Source organism: Myodes glareolus, chromosome 5 (genome assembly GCF_982192425.1).
Source record: "Myodes glareolus chromosome 5, mMyoGla1.1, whole genome shotgun sequence".
NCBI classification, from domain to species: Eukaryota; Metazoa; Chordata; class Mammalia; order Rodentia; family Cricetidae; genus Myodes; species Myodes glareolus.
The window spans coordinates 2,395,614-2,418,827 of record NC_142030.1 but is presented as its reverse complement, the minus strand read 5'-3'; the positions used below and the strand labels follow the sequence as shown (position 1 = coordinate 2,418,827).

Below are 23,214 nucleotides of genomic sequence, written 5' to 3'. Positions count from 1 at the left end.
GGATTCACCTGTCTCCACCTCCCAGCACTACAATTACAAGTATGTGCCACCATGCTTGACTTTTAAAATGTGGATTCCAAAATCAAACTCAAGTCTTCAATTTATCCATTGAACTATTTTCCCAAATCCAAATTTTCCATACTTCTTGCTTACAATTACAAATAGGTAACAGTTTAAAGCTCTATAAAAATAAATTATTATTTATAACTTATAAATAAATTACTAGCTTATATATATATTTGTGGTATAGCACCAAAGAAAGAATAGCTATTTTCAAATCAATTTTGTTAGAAAAATTTTGTTTTAGAAAAATTAAAACTAAAAAAATAAAACCCCACAGGCTATAAATTATATACCTTGTCGATTTAATTAATTATTTTAGACAGACATTTACTCACCTTATAGCTCGTTCTGGCCTTGAACTGGTGATAATCCTTGGTCTCAGCCTGGATGTGGTATGAGAGGTGAGCATCATTATGCTCAGAAAAGGCTCCTTTAATTTTTTTGTAGTGTTGAGTATCAAACCTTGTACATGCTAAGCACATACTTTTTATGTCCCAACTAAATTTATATCCCAACTAAATTTTGTGCAACTAACTTATTACATTATGTCAGAAGTTTTAAAGGCAATAAAATGAAACTTTGAACTTCCTTCTTAGGAACACAGCATCTCAGAACATGAAGACCAGAGTGAGCCTTAGATCACACAGCCTAATCTGATCTGTAAAACAAATAACACAGAGCCTGTACCACACTCAAAATAACAGTTTACAGGTATTAAGATAAGATGCCTTGCCTGTCAAACAGACTGCTAAGTGCAGACCAGTACACTGCACACAGGGATCAAGCTATTCACTTTGTTAAGAAAGGGGAGAAGAGGAATATGTTTACAAAGTTTGCATGGTGATTCAAATGCAGCAGTATTGATTGGGGTTTCTGTCCTGCCCAGTTCCCACAGTTGTTAAGTCCCAAAGAAATCACACAGAGGTCTACATTAATCATAAACTGATTGGCCTATTAGCTCAGGCTTCTTATTAACTCTTATCTTATTCTTATCTGTCTTAGCCACATGGCTCAGTACCTTTTCCAGTGGCACAGTCACATCTTGCATCTTCTGTGTCTGGACAGGACTGCGTCCTCTTCCCAGAATTCTCCTGTTCTCCTTGACCCGCCTCTACTTCCTGTCTGGTTGTCCTGCCTATACTTCCTGCCTGGCTACTGGCCAATCAGCATTTATTTTTAATATAATTGACAGAATACAGATGATGGTCCCACACCACAGCAGGAGCCAAGGCTAGGCTCAAGCAGATCTTCAGATCCCTCTCCTACACTGCAGTGATTTGAAAGAAAATGGCCCCAAAGGGAGTGGTTCTATTAAGAAGTGTAGCCTCATTGGAGGAAATGTGTTACTGTGGGGGTGAGCTTTGAGGTCTCTTTTTCTCAAGCTTCCCTCAATGTGACAGTTAGTCAACTTCCTGCGGCCAGATGTAGCCAGCACCATGTGTCTGCCTGCATGCTGCCATGCTCCCTATTATAATAATAATGAACTAAACTTCCGAAACTCTAAGCCATCACTTCAATTAAAGTTTCCTTTGTAAGAATTGCCGTGGTCATGGTATCTTTTCACAGCAATAACAACCCTAAGACACACATGCCATCACTGCACTTCCTATCTCCCAGCTGCCAACTCCCTCTTCTCCATCCTGAACTGGATCTACTTGTATCTATTCCTGTATATGGCAGAGCAAAAAGCCCCCATGAAAGCACTGTAAGCTAAAAGCATTTTGCATAAATATCTAAGTATCTAAGAGTGTCTGGCAAGTTCGAGGGCAAAGAGAGTGGGACAGCGGACATTTCTGTGCAAAGAGAGTGGGACCACGGACATTTCTGAAAGTGTATGAAATGCTTAACTTCACAATAGAAGGAAGGCATTCCAGGGTGTAGGACTTGAGGTCAGAGAAAAGCAGTAAACTTGGTGCCTGCAGTTTGGAAAAAAATCTCTCCCAGAAGCTCTGCTGGCAAGAAAACATGCTGCATACAAGATGGAAGAACATGCTCTTAGAACTGTTAACACTTCAGAGCTCAAAATTCTGAGAGGAATCCCCAAACAAGGCAGAACTCTTCCTTTCTCTTGCAGAAGAGTTATGTCATAGCAGTAACTGCCAATCACTGCAGCTCAGAAGGAGGCTGACAACCAACTTGGCTGGCAGAAGAACACAGAGAACAACTGGGAACAGAAGCCACACAGGGAGTAGTGGTCTGGCATGACTGGAGGGACAGACAGGTTACTCCTGAGTCTCCTTGACCCCAACAGGACTGGGATGCAGACTAGAGCCTATGTGAGAATTATTTACATCATTATGATTACCTGGGAACAGGTACCCAAACATCATGAAAAAAAAAAAAGGTGCAATTTGTATGTTTCATGGCACTGTAGGGGACTACATTCATAAAAACCTACTTTATTTTTTCAATAAGTACAAGATCAGATCAAAGGCTACAAACCTGAAACAATAACAGGGAAGTAAGACTGCTAACTACTGGGAGCATGGGGACCTTGGGAGAGGGTTGGAAGGGGAGGGGAGAGGCAAGGAAAAATGTAGAGCTCAATAAAATAAAATTAAAAAGATTGCTAACTACTCTCATCAACACATATTGTGCCCATATGTTAACACATAACAGTGCTTTCCAAAAGCTTTATTTTTACATGTTAATAAAAAATTACTGATGTGGGAGAATTGTCTGTATTCTGTCAATCATATTTTAATAAAACGCTGATTGGCCAAGCAGGCAGTATAGGCAGGAAAAACAGACAGGAAGTAGAGGTGATGCAATGAGAACAGGAGAATTCTGGGAAGCAGGGAGGTTCCTCTGCCATTCCTGCGCAGACCACTGAAGAGGCAACATGTAAGCTGACAGCTGAAAAAGGTACCAAGCCATATGGCTAACATAGATCAGAATAATGGGTAAAGATAAGTCATAAGAACTAATAAGTAGCCTGACCTAAAGGGCCAATCAGTTTTATAATCTTATGGAGTCCTGTGTGTAATTTTCTTTGGGGTTTGCCGGCTGTGGGGTACCCAGGTAGGACAGAAACCCCAACAAGCAGGCCCCTCATGTTACAAATTACGAAACCTTTGAGATAGAAATTTCAACTACCTTGACTTGAACACTGTATTAGTTCCTTTTCTGTTGCTGTAATAAAACACCACAATCAAGGCAACTTACACAGGAGTTTACTAGGACTACCATTCCAAAGGATAAGAGTTCACTATGCTAGGGAGACACAGCAGCAAGGCACAAGCATTTCAGCAGGATCAGAAAGCTAAGGTCTCGCATCTGAACTAAAGCATGAAGCAGAGTGCAGGAAATCAGAATGGTATTTTAGATTCTCACAGCTCATCTCCTAAGATGTCCCCAAACAGCAGCACCAATTTGGGATCAAGAGTTCAAATGCCTGAGACTACAGGGGACATCTTTTCAAACCATCACAAACACTGTATACATGTACCAAATTACTACACTGTACCCATATGTAAGCGGAGACTGCTTGTTTGTTTCCCAGCCAACCAGACCCCAAGTAATCACAAAGAAACTGTATTAATTACAATACTATTTGGCCAATGACTCTAGTGCATTTCTAGGTAGCTCTTACATCTTGAATTAACCCATTTCCATTAATCTATGTATTGCCGCTAGGCTGTGGCTTACTGGTACTGGCATGTTACTCCTACGGCAGCTACATGGTGTCTCTCTGACTCTGCCTACTCTCTCTTGACATCTCTGTTTAGATTTTTTGCCTGACTTTACTGTAAAGCCATTGGCCCGAAAGCAGCTTCTTTATTAAACAATGTCAATAAAGCATATACACAGCATACAGAGGGGAATCCCACATCATCCATACATACTTTTAATAACAAAAATTTAAATATTTATACTTTTAAACTGGGACTCAATATTAACATAATTCTATTTTGTCTATAAGCTGAAGAAACATAGCAATACTTATGTAGTACGTGTAGCTCTCTGTCTAGATGAGTGAATCTCAACCTTCCTAATGCTGCAACCCTTTAATATAATTCTTCCTAATTCTGTGACCACCATCCATAAAACTATTTTCATTGCTACTTCATAGCTGCAATTTTGCTACTGTTATGAATCATAATGTAAATGCCTGTGTTTTCCAGTAGTCTTAGGTAACCCCTGTGAAAGGGTCATTTGACCCCCAAATGGGTCGGAACCAGACGTGTACATTCCTCATTGCTGGCAAGCATATTCATTTCTCTTAGGCTAGCAAGGGTGCCCTTATGAATTCTTAGCTTCCATATCCTATTGCCAATCACTAAGTAGCACAAAGCCTATGGAACTTCATATTGGTCCTTATTAATTATAAGGTAACATTCTATCAGGTTGTTGTGGTAACTTTTGTGGCTACCTATGGCAGTTTCTTTACAAATGTGTTACAATTCTGTGGTGAAGTTCAGAGCCATCTCAGGCTTACTAGTTACCACACTTTTCAAAAGACAGCACCCCTCACCCTGTGGTTAGCAGTCCATGTTCCCGGACCTTTATTTTGTATGTTCTTCTAGAAGGAGACTCAGAAACATCCTTCTGCCCTCCAGGAATTCCAGATATTCATCAAAAAGTAGAATGGGGAACCTATGGGTGGCAATGCAGTACTTCAGGGTACTAGAAGCAGTTTAGGCTCTGGGATGTGCGGCGAGCTTAACATAGCTAAAGTCACCTGCAAGACATGCTCTAGCCATGTCTGTGGGAGACTGTCATGTCTGGGCTAACAGAGGTTCATTGCTCTAGCCATGTCTGTGGGAGACTGTCATGTCTGGGCTAACAGAGGTTCATTGCTCTGATTCCTGACTGTGCCTAGCTCTATCAGGCTGCTGTTGCTGTGACTTCCCCATTATGAGAACTGCACCTTGGAACTGTGAGCCAGAATAAACCCTTTCTCCATAAGTCGTTTTAACCAGAGTATTTTATCACAGCCAGAGGAAAAGAAACCAAGTAGGCTCTTTCATATACCCATACATAGGTTAGATCCAGGCTGTGCCTGCTAGCTCAGCATTTCAGACAAGGGAGGAGAGGCAGAGGTATGCCTTTCTTATTCCAACCGTAGTACCGAATCACCAAACCCAGGAAAATAAAGCCTCCACAAACTCCCATTTGACATCACAGTACAAATACAGCAATACAGGGATAACTCATCTTCCCAGACATTACTGTAACCTACTGTAGGTACAGATCTTGATAAATACTCAAAATCAAATGCCTACATAGAAATAGACATGTCAAAATATCTATGTGTTCTATATATTCTGAAGGACAGCTCTGTACTCACAAACAGTCTCTCTCTCTCTCTCTCTCTCTCTCTCTCTCTCTCTCTCTCTCTCTCCTTCTCTCTCACATAACATACACGCACACACAAATGGCATGTGTGACAGATTCTGTGTTTAGGCTATAGGGAAGTAGAAACACAACTGCCAAATAGAAATAATTGAATATCCCATTTTATGGACAAATCAGGATGAAGAGAAAATTAGGGAATGCATAAAGCACATTAAGGACTCAAACCCAAGAAATTCAAAAACAAGGAATCAGAGAGCATTTAATCAGAAAAATCAGATTCATAATTGTTTCAATTAAATACAAAATTTATCAGTTTATTAAATTTAGAATTAATAAGCAACTGTGTACCTATTCAAGTTTGGACCCTAGAAACGTAGAAAAGAAGGAAAATCTCCAGACACAGAGTGAGTACCAAAATACAACAAGTGAGGAAGGCAAAATGCACAAAAAACACATATATGAACATATATGTAGATAAACACAATATATGACTTTGCTGCCTCTTATGTAACAATGAAGAGAAGGAAAAGAACAACACACACACAAACTTTGTAAGGAAGGATCAATCAGAAACTAACACGAGTAGACATCAGCTCAGCTGAATAGAATGTAGTGAAACTAACTAAAAGCAACAACACATGGCCCACTTCCATTTATGCATTTTAATTAGCTTTTATTTTTAAATTATTCTAATGTTTATATTCATATACAAATATCGGTGTTTATTTATATACAAAGATAGTAAACCCAACATGACTATAACAAAGGCATAAATTTATTTATATCAAATGTAACAAAGCACATTGTAAGAGAAATAATTTAGGTACCTTTTAAGGAAAAAGAAAAAGGGAAAGAAGAAGCATCTCAAGGCGGTCACCCAGGCTGGCCTTGGGCCTGTGCGCCTCCTGCTTCTGCTTCTTTAGTACTGAGATTCTAACAGTACACCTAACTTTACTTTGGTGCTGAGATTCTAACAGTACACCTAACTTTACTTTAGTGCTGAGATTCTAACAGTACACCTAACTTCAATTTAGGCAATTACATCTTTGAAAGGCTTATCTTTACTTTATATGTATGAATACAGATTGTATTATGATGTGCATCAACCACCTGAGTGTAGTGCCCACAAAGACCCAAAGAGAGTGTCAGGTCTCTTGTAACTGGAGTAACAGAAGGTTGTTAGATGCTATGTGGGTGCTGGGAATCAAACTTAGGGCTCTGGAAGAAGAGTCAGTGCTTCTAATTGTGGAGCTGTTTCCTTGGCTCCACATTGAAATGATAATTAATTATTGTCATTATTATCACTTATCAGCGTGTGTCCACAACTTTTGGCATCAGTCCTCTCCTTCCAGCTTGCTGAGGACTCAAAGGACTGAATATTTACTGCCAAGTTTCCCACGCAAGCATTCTTCCCTTCCTTGCTGAGCTATCTTGCCAGTCCTAATTTAGGTAACTTTGGAACACAAATCTACTGTAAATCCTTAGTAGGTTACTTTTTAATAACGGAATACCAAAACAAAATCTCACTTTCTTTAATGGTTGGTTGACTGGTCCTTACATAAAAATTTAGAAACTACTTAGGATGGATGGCAGAAATGAGAAAAAAAATCACTAAATACATAAATTTTAAGGATAGTGCTTTTATATGGGTGAAGGTAGATACACACAGAGTGAGGAAAAAATTCTTTGGTGCTAGGTTTGAATTGTACTAAAATGTGCTTTGTCCACACACAGTGGTCAGAAGTAGTGACAGGTACATCTAGGTTTTGATACACTGGTACCTGCCCTCACCCAAACCTTTGATGGTTCCTGAAAAATTGTTGATAGTTGAGATCCAGAAGGAAAATACATTTTTTAAAAAGGAGAACACATTTTTTTTCTGCTAAAGAAAAAAACAAAGTAATGAAGTACTCAAAATTTATGAGACATGTCAAGGATGACAAGTGCCAGTGTGAACAAACTTGTCAACAGCTAAGACCGTCTCAGAATGTGAATGAACAGTAGAAAGGACAGGCAAGACTGCATTTAAAGAGCAAATGAGCATGACACTTAATAAAAAGTGCTAATATGTTTAAGCAACAGTGATCAGTGAGTGCTAAAACAAACGGGGGAGACTAGAAAAAAAGCTGTTCAGTCTCTAGTGTTGTCTAGAAACTTCACTCCTGAGAATGCAGAAAGAGGTCTGTAAAATAAAGAAGTTTAGAGGTCTACCTCACACTTGACTCCTGCTCAAACGGCTCCTGGTGTGGCACACTGTGGACCTATTGTTCATCTACAACTAATGTCAAGTTCACTTCAAAAACGTGAGCACCTTTGTCATTTGTAGTATGTAATATACAATTTAAATTCCCAATTCTCAAGCTATCATCAATGAAAATACCTTAAAATCTCTATAATCCTCAGGAAATTTAACCAGAATAGCATCTGAAGTGGAATCTACATTAAATTCTCCCAGTCAGGATAGAAAAAAGATGACTAAGCAACAAGGGGGGAAAGCTATACCTAGAGGAGAGAAAACCCCAAATTAAAAGAAAACTGGCTATATTAATTCAAGAGACAATCACTGGATACTTTTCCACGTGCCACTCTCTTGGACCAACTCTAGGAAAGCAAAGATAAATAAGGCAAAGTATGTGCCATCTCCATTCTCTCTCACACTCAAATAAGCACAATAAGCTCAGTCATAAAGTGCACCGAATTCTGCTGTAGGAAAATTATGTAGTATTGAAACTGTATCCAAATTAGTAGAAATCACCCCTTATATGCAGTTCCATATGATAAAGACACATTCATATAAAACAGGAATTATTTACATCAGACTGCCTGGTTTGAATCCTGGGTAAATTTTTTTGGTTCCCTCATATGAAGAATGGGCACAACACAAGGGTGTGAGGATTATTTGTCCTAAGCACACCTCATTAGAATCCTTACTTTAGGACACATAAAGGCCTGCATGTAAGAGTTCATGGCACCACCTGTACTGTAAAAAACGATGAGAGCAGGGAATAAGCACTCATGGGGGTGAGAGACCTGATTAGTAACATGCAGAAAAACCAGAGAGATGCTGAAACACAGTAAGGTTATTCTGAATTATTTACTAAAAATGGGCACATTTTATATGCGCAATATAAAGCAGTAAAGCTGTTTTTAAAAATACTTTGTGAAAAATGTGGAGTCAGGTGGACTCCAAACATTACTTTGACTGTACACTAAAAGATGAGAATCTGCAATTTATTTCAACTGTTTCTTCTTCTGGTTAATATGATTTTATGTGCAATACAAAAAGATTTTTTATTTTTAAAAACAAATATCTTGATAAAGGGATATATGCTATACCTTTTTCCATTTTCCATCAGATATATCTTTGCTTATTGGTATTTTTTTAAAAAAATTATTTACAGGCCAGTGAAGTGGCTCAGTAGGTAAAAGTATTTGGCCCTGCAAGATTGACGTGATTTTGGTACCTGGAACCACAGTAGAGGAAGAAAACTGAGATCAAAGTCTCCCTTCACCAGTCAGACACGTACTGTGTACAAACACACACACACACACACACACACACACACACACACATCGCATGCACACACACATACTGTACACACATGCCCGTACACGCGCACTCCAATAAAACAAATATAAAATGTAAATTAGTTTATTTGTAATGAACATGTACTGATGTACATATTAATGAGGTACAGTGTGACTGGCTGACTCCTTGTTTACCAATGTAAATGTACTGTCACTTCACAGACAAACAACGATCACTTCACAGCAAGGACCATTCCTTCAAGAAGTGTTCGGTGTATTACTCTGGTTTTAAATTTCATTAAATCTGAAAGGGGGAAACAGAAATAAACAAGAACAAGGGAGATTATGTCTTTCTTTCAAGCACACCAAACTTACAAAAATGTAATGCGTTAACTTGAAAGTATGGAGGACCCAAAATAAATGAACTCCCAATTAACTACAAAATATTTATAAATACATATAATTTTACAGAAATTAATTAATTTAGATAAAGCATTTACTTTGCATTTACAACTTTTCTGAACAGACTTTGATTTGACAAGGTCTTTACAATGCATTAGGGAAGATATTCTTTTGACTAATTTATACTGTTAAAATTAAATTCCTAATTTTCAACAAAATAGGTATTTTATGTGATTTTATCTTTTTAAAAACATTTTTTTAATTCTTAGAGGATTTTATATATTTTTATTATATTCACCCTAATCCCTCCCCTTCACTCTTCCCCGATTCACTCTTGCCTGCTTATTACGCTCCAACTTGGTGTCCTCTTTTTCAAAGGTCTTTACATTTAACAGCCCACTTGCTACAATTTGTACATCCATATACTTCTGAATGTGGGGCCAGCAACCCATTTAAAAAGTGGGCTCTGGGAGTCAGCAGAGAGTTCTCAAAAGGAGAAATACAAATGGCTAAGAACTATTTTTAAATATATTCCTATTGTTAGCCACCTGGGGAATGCAAATTAAAACTACTTTGAGATTTTATCTTATCCCATTGATAATGACTAAGATTAAGAAAATAAAAGACAGGCTGGAGATATGGCTCCGTGGTTAAGAGCACTAGTTGCTCTTGCAGAGGACCCAGGTTCAATTCCCAGCACCAACATAGTAGCTTACAATCATCTGTAACTCCAGTTCCTGTGTGCCCAGTACCCTCGGCAGGCACTAGGAATAACAGTACATATACATACATCTGGGCAAAATACTGATGCCTTCAGTTTCTCAACAGATTTTCTAGCTAGCATAACTTCCACTATGAAATATCTCTGGACGATTAGGGGTCTCAGTACCCAGACAGGGTTTAATTGTTTTATTGTATATTTTGGTTTTAGGGAACATATTTTTAACATTTACTTCAGTTCTATTATTACATAAGACAAGATCTACCAGAAGTACAGCTTCCATCTCGGCCTCTACAAAAGTGGACAGATCCCTGATTTGCTATGCTTGCCAAATCATTTTATCTGATGTGTAAAAGTTTGCTTGTAATATGTAAGTGTACAATGTGTGTGTTGAGGCCAGAAGAGGGTATCAGATCACCAGAAACTGGAGCTATGAAGGTTATGAACCACCATTTGGGTGCTGGAAACTGAACCCAGATCCTCAAGAGTAGTATGTGTTCTTAACCACCAAGCCATCTCTCCAGCCCAAGATTTATTTATTTTGAGACAAGAGTCTCACTATGTTGTTCTAAGAAGGCCACAAACTGGCACTTCAACGTGTGCTAGCTAAATCCACATAAAACCTGGGAGAGCTTAGAAAGGAATTCTAGTCTCTCTCTCTCTCTCTCTCTCTCTCTCTCTCTCTCTCTCTCTCTCCCTCTCTCTCTCTCTCTCTCTCTCTCTCTCACACACACACACACACACACAGAGAAACCAAAACAAAATTTAGCCGCATTTTTTTGGGCTGGTAGTGGTATGGGGCAATTCTGTATTCTGTCAATTATGTTTTAAATAAATGCTGATTGAACAGGAGCCAGGCATGAAGTAAAGGCAGGACAACCAGACAGGAAGAAGAGGCGGGGCAATGAGAACAGGAGTACTCTGGGAAGAAGGAGGCTCCCTCTGCAGTCCTGTCCAGACACTGAAGAAGCAGGATGTGACCTGCCCTGCTGAAAAAGGTACTGAGTCATATGACTAACATAAGAATAATGAGTTGACATAAGTTATAAGAGTTAGCAAAAAGCGTGAGATAATGGACCAATCAGTTTATAACTTAAGGAGACCTCTGTGTGGTTTTCTTTGGGGGCTTAATGGCTGTGGGAACTGGGCAGGACATAAACCCCAACAAGCCGGCTCTCATGTGGCTGGTTTCTGACACTTCTACCCTATCCCCTCCCTTCCTCACAGGTCACTATTTTCTAAAAAGGTTTCATATGAGCATATCTCATATCTCAATATGAGCAAATACAAATGCACTTCTCTTCCCTGACTAAGAATAACATAGTAGACTTATTCTACACCTTGATTTTCTCACCTAACATATATCAAGCAACTCTCAATACAGCGTAGTCAAGAGAATTCATGTACTATACACTGTCACCTCCTGTACCATACTCATTCCCTCTAGAAAAATACTTTTGATGTTATAATTTGTGTTAGTTGCTTTCTGTTGCTGTGATAAAACATTATGATCAAGGCAACTTATAGAAGGTTGACAGACACAGAGTTGGAGACCATAATGGCGAAGTGGAGGCAGCAGCAGGCATGGTGGCTGGATACTAAAATCTCATATCGTGAACCACAAACACAAAACAAGGAAGCAAACTAGAAGGGACTTGTGTTATTAGATTCAATCCCACCTTCAGTGAGGTACTTCCTTCAGCCAGGCCACACCTTCTCAACTCCCCCAAAATGCCACCCACTGGGGATCAGATGTTCAAGTACATGAGTCGTCAGGAGACATTTTCATTCAAACTACCACATAATTTACAGGACTTTCCTTGTTTTTCCAACAAGCAACCTAAAATCCGTGACTAGTCCAGGGACTGAGCCAGCACTGCTTACTTTCATTGTTTGTAAACCCTCTTTGGGGCTGTGTGGCAGCTAAGCAAGGAGCTACTACAAATCCCACTCTTCTATACAACAAAGACTCAAGAGTCAGCCTCCTCACAAGCTGCCTCAGGTGCCTTGGGAAGGACTACCTTAGCACTCAGGGCCTTTCTGGCTTCCCCAAGATGTGGCCACTGGCTGCTTCCTAACCCAAACCTTCAGGTAGCTCCTTTGGCCACTGAAGGCAGAACAGAACTAAGTGAAAGAAGATGAGGTGGAGGCTCCCAAAGCCCTGTTCCCATGATACCACCAGGTACTCCTATAAAAAGGGAGCTCACCCATGGAGCTTAGAGATGTGGGGTTGGGAACATGCCCTGAATAGAGAACTCTTTTGAAGCTCTGAATTTCATAAACTCTGATGCCCAGCCAACGCCAGAAAAGAATGTTGCTCTTATTGATAAAAAGAAAAAAAATGAGGGCTTTAATTCAACATTTTTCAATGACTGGAAATATAAATGAGTGTAGGAGGAGGGCCCGCTTGTTCGTCCAGGCCGCCCAGAACCAAAAAAATCAGACAGAAATTGTATTAATTAAAACACTGCTTGGCCCATTAGCTCTAGCTTCTTATTGGCTAACTCTTATATTAATTTAACCCATTTCTATTAATTTGTATATCGTCACATGGCAGTGGCTTGTTGGCAAGCATTTTAACCAGGATATGTCTCAGGTGGAGGATCCATGGCATCTCCCTCATTCTTTCCTTCTCCCAGCATTCAGTTTTGTCTTCCCCGCCTACCTAAGTTCTGCCCTATCAACAGGCTAAGGTTTCTTTATTCATTAACCAAGAAAAGCAACACACAGAGGGGACTCCCATATCAAATGTGTATAGGTGAATTTGGGAATCACATAATAATTGTATCCACTCACCATGTGAAAAAACTTGAGCATTAAAGTGGGTTGACCACAACCCACACAATACAGCAACAGAGGCAAGTTCCCCTTCCCTTTTATTTTGGTGATTTGTGTGTTTCTCTTGCACATCTATCCAATTGCATCCTTATAACACACACACACACACTCACACACACAGAGGAATAAATATATTTAAGTGGGGTTGCAGAGATAGCTTGGTAAGAGCACTATTAGTAAGTTCAAATCCTCATCATGCACATCAAGGGCTGGGTGTGGTCACATGTGCACCTGCAACCCCAGTGCTTTGAGGGCAGAGACAGGAATGTGTGGACTTGCTGATATCAGTATGGCTTTCCATTCAGTGAAAGAGCCTGTCCAAAAGAATATGGTGGAGAGTGATAGATTCAGACACCTTGATAAAGATTCTCTTCAGACCTCCACAATGTGCAAGGGGACACACACACCCCTAATGTGTGTGCATACAGCACCACTCCCACATACTTATACAAAGAAGTAACAGGAAGTAAAGCAGAATGGGCAAAACTTTACTCAGCCATGGTGACCCCTCCCTTCCTCTTGGGCTAGCATTGCCCTCTCAGTGGACTTCGAGGCACACATTTTCTGCTAGTTGCACAGAACCTTCATCAATGAATTTCTGGCAAACATTTAAAGAAGATTTAATAATATTCTCAAACTTTTACAGAAAACTGAAGAGGTAAGAACAGTTCACCATTCTGTTATGTAAGCATTATTTTAGATCAATCCAGAAAAGGACACATACACTAAAAACCACACTGGTACCAAAATCCTCAACATAACCAGCCAACAGAATTCAGCAATATATTAAAAGAATTTAACCTAACAGTCAAGTACTTGGAATGCAAAGATAGTTCAATCAGTATATTAAACCATATGAATAGATTGAAGGCGGAACTATCGTTACAGTTTGTGTATGGCTCATGTCTAATAGGATTGGGTGCCATACAATGGACTTTTGGAAAGCAATTGGCTTATAAGTGTTCTAACCTTGAGGCTATCACAGAGGTTGGATACTAGAAGTGAGTCACTGGGGTGGACCTTGGAAGGGAGTATCTTGTCACCAAATTTGTGATGAAGCTATGCCTTCTCTCTCATGTTGCTCTGCCTCAAGATAAACCCAGAGACAATCAAGTGATGACAGAACCAAAATAAACCTTTCCTTCTTAAAGTTGTTTCTACAGGTATTTTATCACAGCAATGGAAAAGATAATACAACTACATCTCAAAACAAATCATCTCAATTGATTCAGAGAAAGCATTCAACAAAATTCAGCACCTTTTCATGATAAAAACACTCAATAGACTAGAACAGTAGAAACTATCTGAACGTGATAAAGTCAAGAGAAAATGCCCACATCAAATATCACACTCAGTGATAGAGACTAAAAAGCTCAGAACATAAAAAAGGTGAAGATGCCCACTTTTTGCAATATTTACTCAATCTGGAAGGACTAACTAGAACTATTAAGCAAGAAAAAGGTAAATACAAAACATTTAAAAAGGAAAGAAAGAAGTAAAATGTCTTCTTTGCCAATGGTATTACAGTATAAGCAAAAACACTGCAGGTTCCACACCTTAGAAAATACTATTAAAATGAATAAATTAAGTAATAAAACAGAGTACAAGGCCAACACTCAAAAAAAATCACCACTCTATACACTAATGATAAGCAACTAGAAGAGGAAATTAAGAAAACAATTCTATTTACAATAGTAAAAGGAAGAATTTTCCTTTTACTGAAAAAGGAAATTCTCAGGAATTAATTTAAGTAAAGAGTAATTTCCAAAGGAAATTAAGGACATAAATAAATAGAAAGACACATCATATTTAGAAAATTTAATATTGGTAAGATGCTAGTTAAAGCCAAGGAAATCTGCAAATAATACCACTCCTATAAACTGAAAATGAAGGCTTACACACACACACACACACACACACACACACTCCTAAACTTCAAATAGAATCCCAAATGACCTTAATTTCTAAAAAATACAAGCAAAACTCAATAATTCCTGTTTCTTGCTTTATAAACATACTATCAAGCTATAGAAATCAAACAGTGTGGTGCTAGAGTAAAGACAAACCAATACTAGTGGAATAAAATGACAGGTTCAGAAATCAGCCTATACATACATACATACATACACATACACACGCACACATATATATGTATATATATATATTATACATATAATATATATATATAAAACTAAATAATTTTGACATGTGTACCAATATCTTTCAATGGGGAAATGAGTGTTTTCAACACATGGTGCTAGAATACCATGTCATACCATATGTAAAAACTAACTGAAAATAAATTATGTCCTAAATTAAGACCTAAAAAACTATTAAATTCTTAGACAAGAAAAGAAGGATAAATGTTCAAAACTCTGGATTAGACAAAAAGAGGGGTAAATGTTCACAACTTTGGATTTGACATGTCTCTTATACATTGCAGCAAAAGCAAAAACAAGAGGGAAAAATAGACACACCAGACATCATCAAAATCAAAAGATCCCCAATACAAATGCATCCTACTGAATGATATCTGCACATTTTTACTGTAGAATTAATATTCAGAATATAGAGAGACTTACAAATAACCCAAAAGGGTAAAAAGAACATGAAAAGACATCTCCAAAGATATGAATAACCAATATGCATACGAAAGGATGTTCAACTTCTCTCACCTTTAGGAAAAAGCAAATCAAATCTCAATGACATACCACCCCACACCCACTAGGATTGTTATTACCATATGTGGTTGCTTGAAAGAAAATGGTCTCCAAAGAGAGTGGCACTATTGGGAGGTATGGCCTTATTGGAGAAAGTGTGTCACTGTGGGAGCTGGCTTTGAGGTCTCCTTTGCTCAAGCGTTGCTCAGTGTGACACTCAGACCACTTCCTGCTACCTGAAAGATCTAGGACTCTCAACTACTTTTCCATCACCAAGTCTGCCTGTACACTATCATGCCCACCATGATGATAATGGTCTGAACCTCTGAGTTGTAAGCAAGCTACTCTAATTGAATGATAAATAAGAGTTGTCATAGTCATATTGTATCTTCATAGCCGTACAAGCCCGACTAAGACACCACACAAATGGAAATAAAAAGTATTTGTGAGGCTAGAGAGGAACTGGAACCTTTTGCACATTGTTGGAGAAAACGTAAAATGATTAGGCCCCCATAGAAAATGACATAGTAGTTAATCAAACTCTTAAAAAGTAGAACTACTATATTATCGACCAATTTGCCTTCTGGTTATACTCGAAACAATGGAAAGTTGGGTCTTTAATAAATATTTATATTCTTATGTACATAACACTCTTAGTCATAACCAGTAAATGTAGAAGCAACTGAAGTATCTACCCACAGGTGAATGCATAAGGAAAATGTGGCACATACATACAACTGAATGTTACTGAGTCAGAAAGACATTCTGCAAGGAAAGTAAACTAGTCACGAAAGGTGAAACTGCGTATATTTCCATTTGTATGCGCAAACAGTAGAATGGTGATTTCCAGGAACTAGAGAGGGTCAGTGGGGATAGGGGGAGAAAGGCTACAGGAGAAGAGCTCTGGGGAGGAAGGCTGGAGAGAACAGTGTGAACAGCAAAATGGTTAGGAACATAAAGCTTATGCTATGCATCTCTTACAATACATAAATTGTGACGATAATGGACGAGGAAGACACCATCCTGAGTAAAATATACCAGAAATACTTACAACACTCAAACTCCAAGACACAGAGTGGAATAGTGTCGATCATCAGGGCTGGGCGGGAAGAATGGAGAGATGTTTTAATGGTGCAAAGCTTCACGTTCTGATGGTGTAAAGGTCCTAGAGAGGCGAAGAGCTGATGGCTGTGTGATGGTATGAATAGAACAGTCTCTAACACCACTGAAGCAAAGGGGCGGGGGAGATGGCACGTGTATCTGTGGAAGAGGACCTGCATTCCTTCCTCAGCATCTACATGGCAGCTCACAAGCATCTGGATCCCAGTTCCATGGATTTTACACCTTTTTTTGGCCTCCAAGGGCACTGCACACATGTGGCACACATACATATGGGCAAACATTCATACATATAAATAAAATCTTTCCCAAACGCTACAGTGGTAAGTTTTAGATTATGTAAGTTTTACCACAAAAAAAAAAAAGTTTTACAAAGAATCCAGCACTATTGGGAACAATAAATTTCATTACATAAAAAGACCTCCAAAATAGTAACAATGCAGTAAAACTTTAAAATGGGTCAGGCTTTGTTTTGTTTTTCAAGACAGTGTTTCTCTGTATAGTCCTGGCTGTCCTGGAACTCACTATATAGACCAGGTTGACCTCAAACTCATAGATCTGCCTGCCTCTGCCACCAATAACTTGAATTAAGGGAATGTGCCACCACACCTGGCTAAATGGATCATACTTTTAAAATATATAGATACAATAAAAATATTCTTCAGAAGAAAAATATTCATGAACAAAAACTTGAAATCAACTGTTTTCCAGGAATGTAAATAAACATTATAATCCCTGTCCCTTGCAGTATTCTAAGTTCTAAATATATTTAATTTTAATCATCTATTTTTCTAAGGACAGTGTTGGGTACTAACCAGGGAAGTCTACCCCTGAGCTATACTCCCAGCCTTCTACACATATTCTACTTTAAAAATTTCTGGAAAATACAGATATATATTTATTTTATTTATATTCTTCATAAAGAAATTGCACAAATTAATAAAATAATCTATATTGTTTACACTACAGACCCTCAGACTTTGAATTTTCTGTGACCCCTTGCCTGCCAGAGTAAACAACCTCTTTTTCTATGCTTGTAGTTGCTCTGAGCACAACACCCTCATGGGTTCCTGATGGCAGGGGAGTGGTTTCTGGTGGGCTTGCAGCTGAGAAATCCTGAGAGCTAGGGCGTGGTCATTAGTCAAGGAGAGTCCTATATAAGCTGCCCTGGAACATGATAAAAGGGGCATTTTTGTTTCAAGGATGAAACCCCTTCTCTCTCTCTCTCTCTCTCTCTCTCTCTCTCTCTCTCTCTCTCTGTGTGTGTGTGTGTGTGTGTGTGTGAATCTTCAGCCCCTTGCCCGACTCGTGAACCTTTGTGTGGTAGACAAGCGGTACTGTACAGGTGGACTGTACACTTTATGTTCAAATGCATGCAGAAAATATGAGGTTATTTCACTTAAACTTTAAACTATTTCAAACATAAGCTTTACAAAATTATTACATTTTCATTTATTGTATGTGGTGGGGGCAGTGTATGTGCCACAGTGTGCCCATGGTGGTCAGAAGACAAGGGGCAAAGATGGGTTCTTTCTACTGTGTGGGTCCCCAGGGTTGAACTCAGGGTAGCAGGCACCTTTACCCACTGAGTCATCTTACTAACACTCAAAATAAACATTTAAGAGAAACAAAATAAGCATGCTTTAGAGTCCCTAATTTTAAAACAACATTCAATTTAACTGCATGAAGCTTTTGATATAGCAATAAAGGGAAAGAATGGCAAATCTGTGTTTGCTTATGTATCTAATACACTCGTTCAGGATGAGAATTGTCTTTAGCACTGTTTTAAATTAATCTGCCTCCAAGATAAAATGTAAACTTAAGAATAATGCTGTTGATAAGACACAGGTGATCTTGGTGATCTCAATGGTGAAACTAAGAACAAAAGTGTAAATAAATCTGCTGTTGGAGTCCAGCCTCGATGAGCTCATATGTCCAGGGTAGAGACATGTGGGTTAGAACAATCAGACAGACAGACAGACATAGAATAGTACCGGGAGGGCAACTCAGTGAATACTGAATCCACCTGCGTTAATTTTCCATGCACTTATATACCCCAATCCAAAAAGGGGGGAAGAAGGCAAAAGACTGCTTTAACACGACACAAAGGACAACCAGGACAGTTATTTGTTTCAGTGCCTGAGACAGCAAGGCACTATTTCCTGAGTTAAGCATTCTGATGTTTGGGGCAGGATGTGCAGCAAATACACCTTAGACCAAATATCCCATAGGAGGTCACTCCCTGGGTCAAACCTCCTGTTTTAAAATGAAGGGGCAGGAATAGGCTTGAATTCTCTGACCTTTGGTCAGGGTGGACCTCTATGGGTCATCTTAATGTTCAAAACACCCAGTAACCACACCCTAGGTCAGCATACCTTGTTTGTAGCCACACCTGTTGTCAACAACTTTGAAAGAGTAAAAAAAGCTACGACTCTCTGACCTTTAGTCAAGGTGGAACAGGACTCACATCCAAAAAAGGGGGAAGAAGGCATTTTGGTTTTGTGTGTTTTGGAGCTGCTTTTCATTGTCAGCCCAGATTTTCTATTTAGATTATGCTCAGAAACAGAACCCTAGGTTTTTTGCTAGTCCTGTAATGGCTCCCTCAACCAAAATAATCTCTTTCCTTGTTCTCATCTCTGTCCTTCCTCCATCTCAACTATCCCATTCCCTCAAGTTCTCTCCCCACTCCCCTTATCCCCTCTTCTTTCCGTTCTATCCTCCCTTCTCCCCCCACCCTCATGCTCCCAATTTTGTCAGGCGATCTTGTCTATTTCCCCTTTCCAGGTGGATCTATATATGCTTTTCTTAGGGTTCACCTTGTTACTTAGTTTCTCTAGGATCATGAACTATAGGCTCAATATCCTTTGCTTTACAGCTAGTATCTCCACTTATGAGTGAGTACATACCATGTTCATCTTTCTGGATCTGGGTTACCTTACTCAGGATGGATTTTTCTAGTTTCATCCATTTGCATGCAGACTTCAAAACCTGGCACTAGAGAAATTCCCAGGAATCCACAAGGATGACCATAGCTAAGACTCTATGCAAAAGATGAGAGGGTGCCCAAACTGGTCTTGCAACCGATGGAAACAGAGGCAGAAAGCAGCAGTGGGGCACTGGGCTGAGCTCCCAAAGTCCAGTTGAAGAACGGGAGGAGTGAGAATAAGAGCAAAGAGGTCAAGACCATGATGGGGTCATCCACTGAAACAGTCTGTCTGAGCTAATGAGAGCTCACCAACTCCAGCTGGAAATGGAAGGAACCAGCATAGGTCCAAACTAGTCCCTCTGAATGTGGGTGACAGTTATATGGCTGAGGCAGACTGCAGGGCCACTGGTAGTGGCACCAGGACTTTTCCCTGCTGTTTGTTTCTACTGGCTTTTAGGGAACCTGTTCTCTTTGGATGGATACCTTGCTCAGCTTAGTTATAGTAGGGTGGGCCTTGGACCTTCCCCAAAGCAATGTGCCTTACCCTCTCTGAGGAGTGGAAGAACGGGGAAGGAATAGGTAGAGGGGATGGGGGGGGGGGAGAAGGAACTCGGATTGATATGTGAAAAAAATAAGGTAGGTCATTGTACATATTAAAAAAGAAAGAAACAGTACCCTAGACTATATCTCTGAGTGTGCAACCACAGACGCCTAGCGTTTTAGGCACACATCATCTAACACAGTTGTGCCCCATGTTTTCTTGACTTTCTTACCATCCTCGATGGACGCTTCACTGCTGTACCCGTCATACTCCGCAGACAACGGGCTGTACTTCTGCCTGGTCTCCCAGGCGTAGTTCTTTTGTCTAGAATCCACCAAGGGCCACCTGGAAGTGTGTGTTCTGGATAAGGCCTCATGATATTTACCCAGTGCTTCATCTTCACTTTCAGAGGATGAACCAGGCTCATCTCTGTCCATGTAGGAATTATCTATTGGATAACAGTGAGAGGAAATTATAATTTTAATAAACTTATGGCAAATTTATTTAAGACATATATGCATATATACACACACAAAACAAGCAAAAATGCAAATATGTATGTTTGTATGAGTATACACAGAGTGAAACTAATTAGAACAATCCTTAAAATTACTGAAATTCTTGATAATCTCTTAAACTAAATTTAAAGTATATTGTAACATTTGTGTGTATGTATGTTATGACACAAAATTTCAGTTTTAGAAAATATATTCTTCATGTAAGAATACAAGATGTTAGACTTTTATGTGTTTATAAGAAATATCACATTGTATATTCTAATTATATAAATAGTCTCAGACACAGAGTTTGTAACATTTTTAGATATAAAGGAAATTATAGTTGCCACGCTGCACAATTTTGTAAAAGGTCTGCTATATACAAATGAAATTATGAGTGCTGTCATTGCTTATAGACTAGAGTAAAACAATCAATGTCATACGACACATTTCTGGTTTTCATTTGGCCTATACTTTCAGAACTAGCCATGCTTCATGCTAACAGGGAACAGAGAAATGGCAGATACAGACACACTAGTATTACAACTGATACAAGCTTGTGAAGTATGTTGATAATAAAAGAAAACAAAATATATAACCAACATGCCTATCAATGGGCCGTGGTTAGGCAAATGATAGCACAATCATTCAACATACACACTAAAATTGCACAGCCCTTAACATGAGTCAGTAAGCTTATGGTTCACAAGGAAAGAATAGAAGGTACAATTATATTTTTATTTAATAGACATTATACATATTTCAACCTGCAATCTATAAACATATATAGATAGATAGATAGATAGATAGATAGATAGATAGATATAGATATACACAAAATTTATAACACTACCAGTGAAAGGTTAAATTACTAGGAAAATTTTACTTAATCATAGCTAAATTTTAAAAGTTATAATGTTTATATTCTCTAAGAAACAGCAGAACAGTTAAGAGTTTATTTCTCATGATGTCTGAATAGATATCACTAAGCTTTTCCAATCCACCAGCCACACTTACAGTGTATAGAACATTAGATAGCTGGTGGTTAATCTGGAACAATGCCGACATTCCAACTTCACCATCGTCAAGAACCTGACTAAACAGTGCTACGATAACCAGACCAATTCACACAGCTCAGAGTGTGAATGTCTTGTGAAATACCAGAGTAAGACCTAAAGGCAGAGGAAGGCTGTGAGTCCCTCATGGATGTACCCTCATGTAGCCCCTTTGCAGTCAAACTTCCTCTATCCCAGAATGCCCTACATGCAACATCAGAGAAATCTTCTTCTTACGCCTGAGTCTTCCTGTGAGAGCCTGCAATGCTGTTCCAGGAACACAGCAATGCAGCTACATAAAGGCTAACCTACAGGCCAAAACACCTGCAATCTGTCCACAGGACTATTTGTTCAGGACTTTTCTTTAGGATATTTGAGAGCCTTTGGTTTCTTGAGATGCCAGAGTGCTCCTCAATTAAAAACAAAGCAAAACAAACAAAAAAATTTGCAGTGCTGCTGTAACTGTATTTATTCGTGGGAGTCATCCTATTGTCATTTTCTAAACAATTCATTACTTTCATTTCTTCATAAGTAATGATGCTGCCAGAACGAAACAAGGCACCAAAGCCCAGTGAGTCACAGCAGCTAGGAGAATGGACTCTATAGTGAACACATCTTCACAAACATTTCTCTGTAACTAGTCCAGGAGTCTAGGGTCAGTTTCTCCTATGCCATTAAAAACCTACTTATTGTTTGATATACAACAGACCCCTCCTACAGATGAGGCACATAGCAGAATTGAAAAGTCTTCCATTAGTTTCATGATGTCTCAGGTTTTGATATCTTATGAGAATCTAAATTTATAGAAAAACTACAGGAACATATTCTATAAACAAAAACCAGTATTTGGGGGCCTTCTGATCAGATCAGAAGTACAGAGGTGATGAAGGAATACTAGAAGCAATTATCAGAAGGTGTGCACTGCAAAGATGTTTTGAAAACTGCCACAAATATTATAGCTGAACATTGTAAATACTCAGAATCTTAATTCTATATAAAGAACTCATGAATAATAATGTATTGCTCATGTACAGTCAAATATGAACTAGAGCCATCTCATGAAAGTTATAAGGCAAAGCTAAATGAAAAAGACATATCCAGAAGCATGCTATTTAACAATATAGGAGCTATTGATTTCAAGAAACATATAAAATATTTTACATAGATCCTCACTGGGGTAGCTTTGAAAATGTTGTATAACTCAAGATTTAGTTATAAAAGTAAAACAAAAATTTAAATATATGAGTTTCATACCAAATAAGTTCTAATTAAAGTCTGCATAAAATTTCTAGTATTAAAATAAATTGCAGTTAAAGTTAGAAAATGGGTGGGGTGATTCACAGCTGTAATCTCAGTAAATGGAGGCTCAGGCAGGAGCACCTCAGGTTCAAAGCCAGCCTGGGTTATAAAGTGAGTTTCAGGCCAACTGGAGCTGCACAGTGAAACTCTGCTCACAAGAATACAAAGAAGAAAAAGAAATATCAGGACTGCTGGAAATTGCTTAGATAGTGTAGGGATCATATACCTGGTGGCATAAAATAACATAAATTACCTAAAAATGACTGA

The 23,214-nt window shown here is 38.7% G+C and overlaps 1 protein-coding gene across 4 annotated transcripts in view; it reads right to left on the bottom strand.

The window, feature by feature from the left end:
• Syt14 (synaptotagmin 14) overlaps positions 1-23,214 on the bottom strand; it is a 174,514-nt gene that overhangs the window by 79,759 nt on the left and 71,541 nt on the right. For all 4 annotated transcript variants that reach the window (XM_087906013.1, XM_048439365.3, XM_048439363.3 and 1 more), the window contains one exon: positions 20,329-20,544. In XM_087906013.1, coding sequence (XP_087762139.1) covers positions 20,329-20,544 — 216 coding nt within the window. The remainder of the gene's footprint in view (positions 1-20,328; positions 20,545-23,214) is intronic.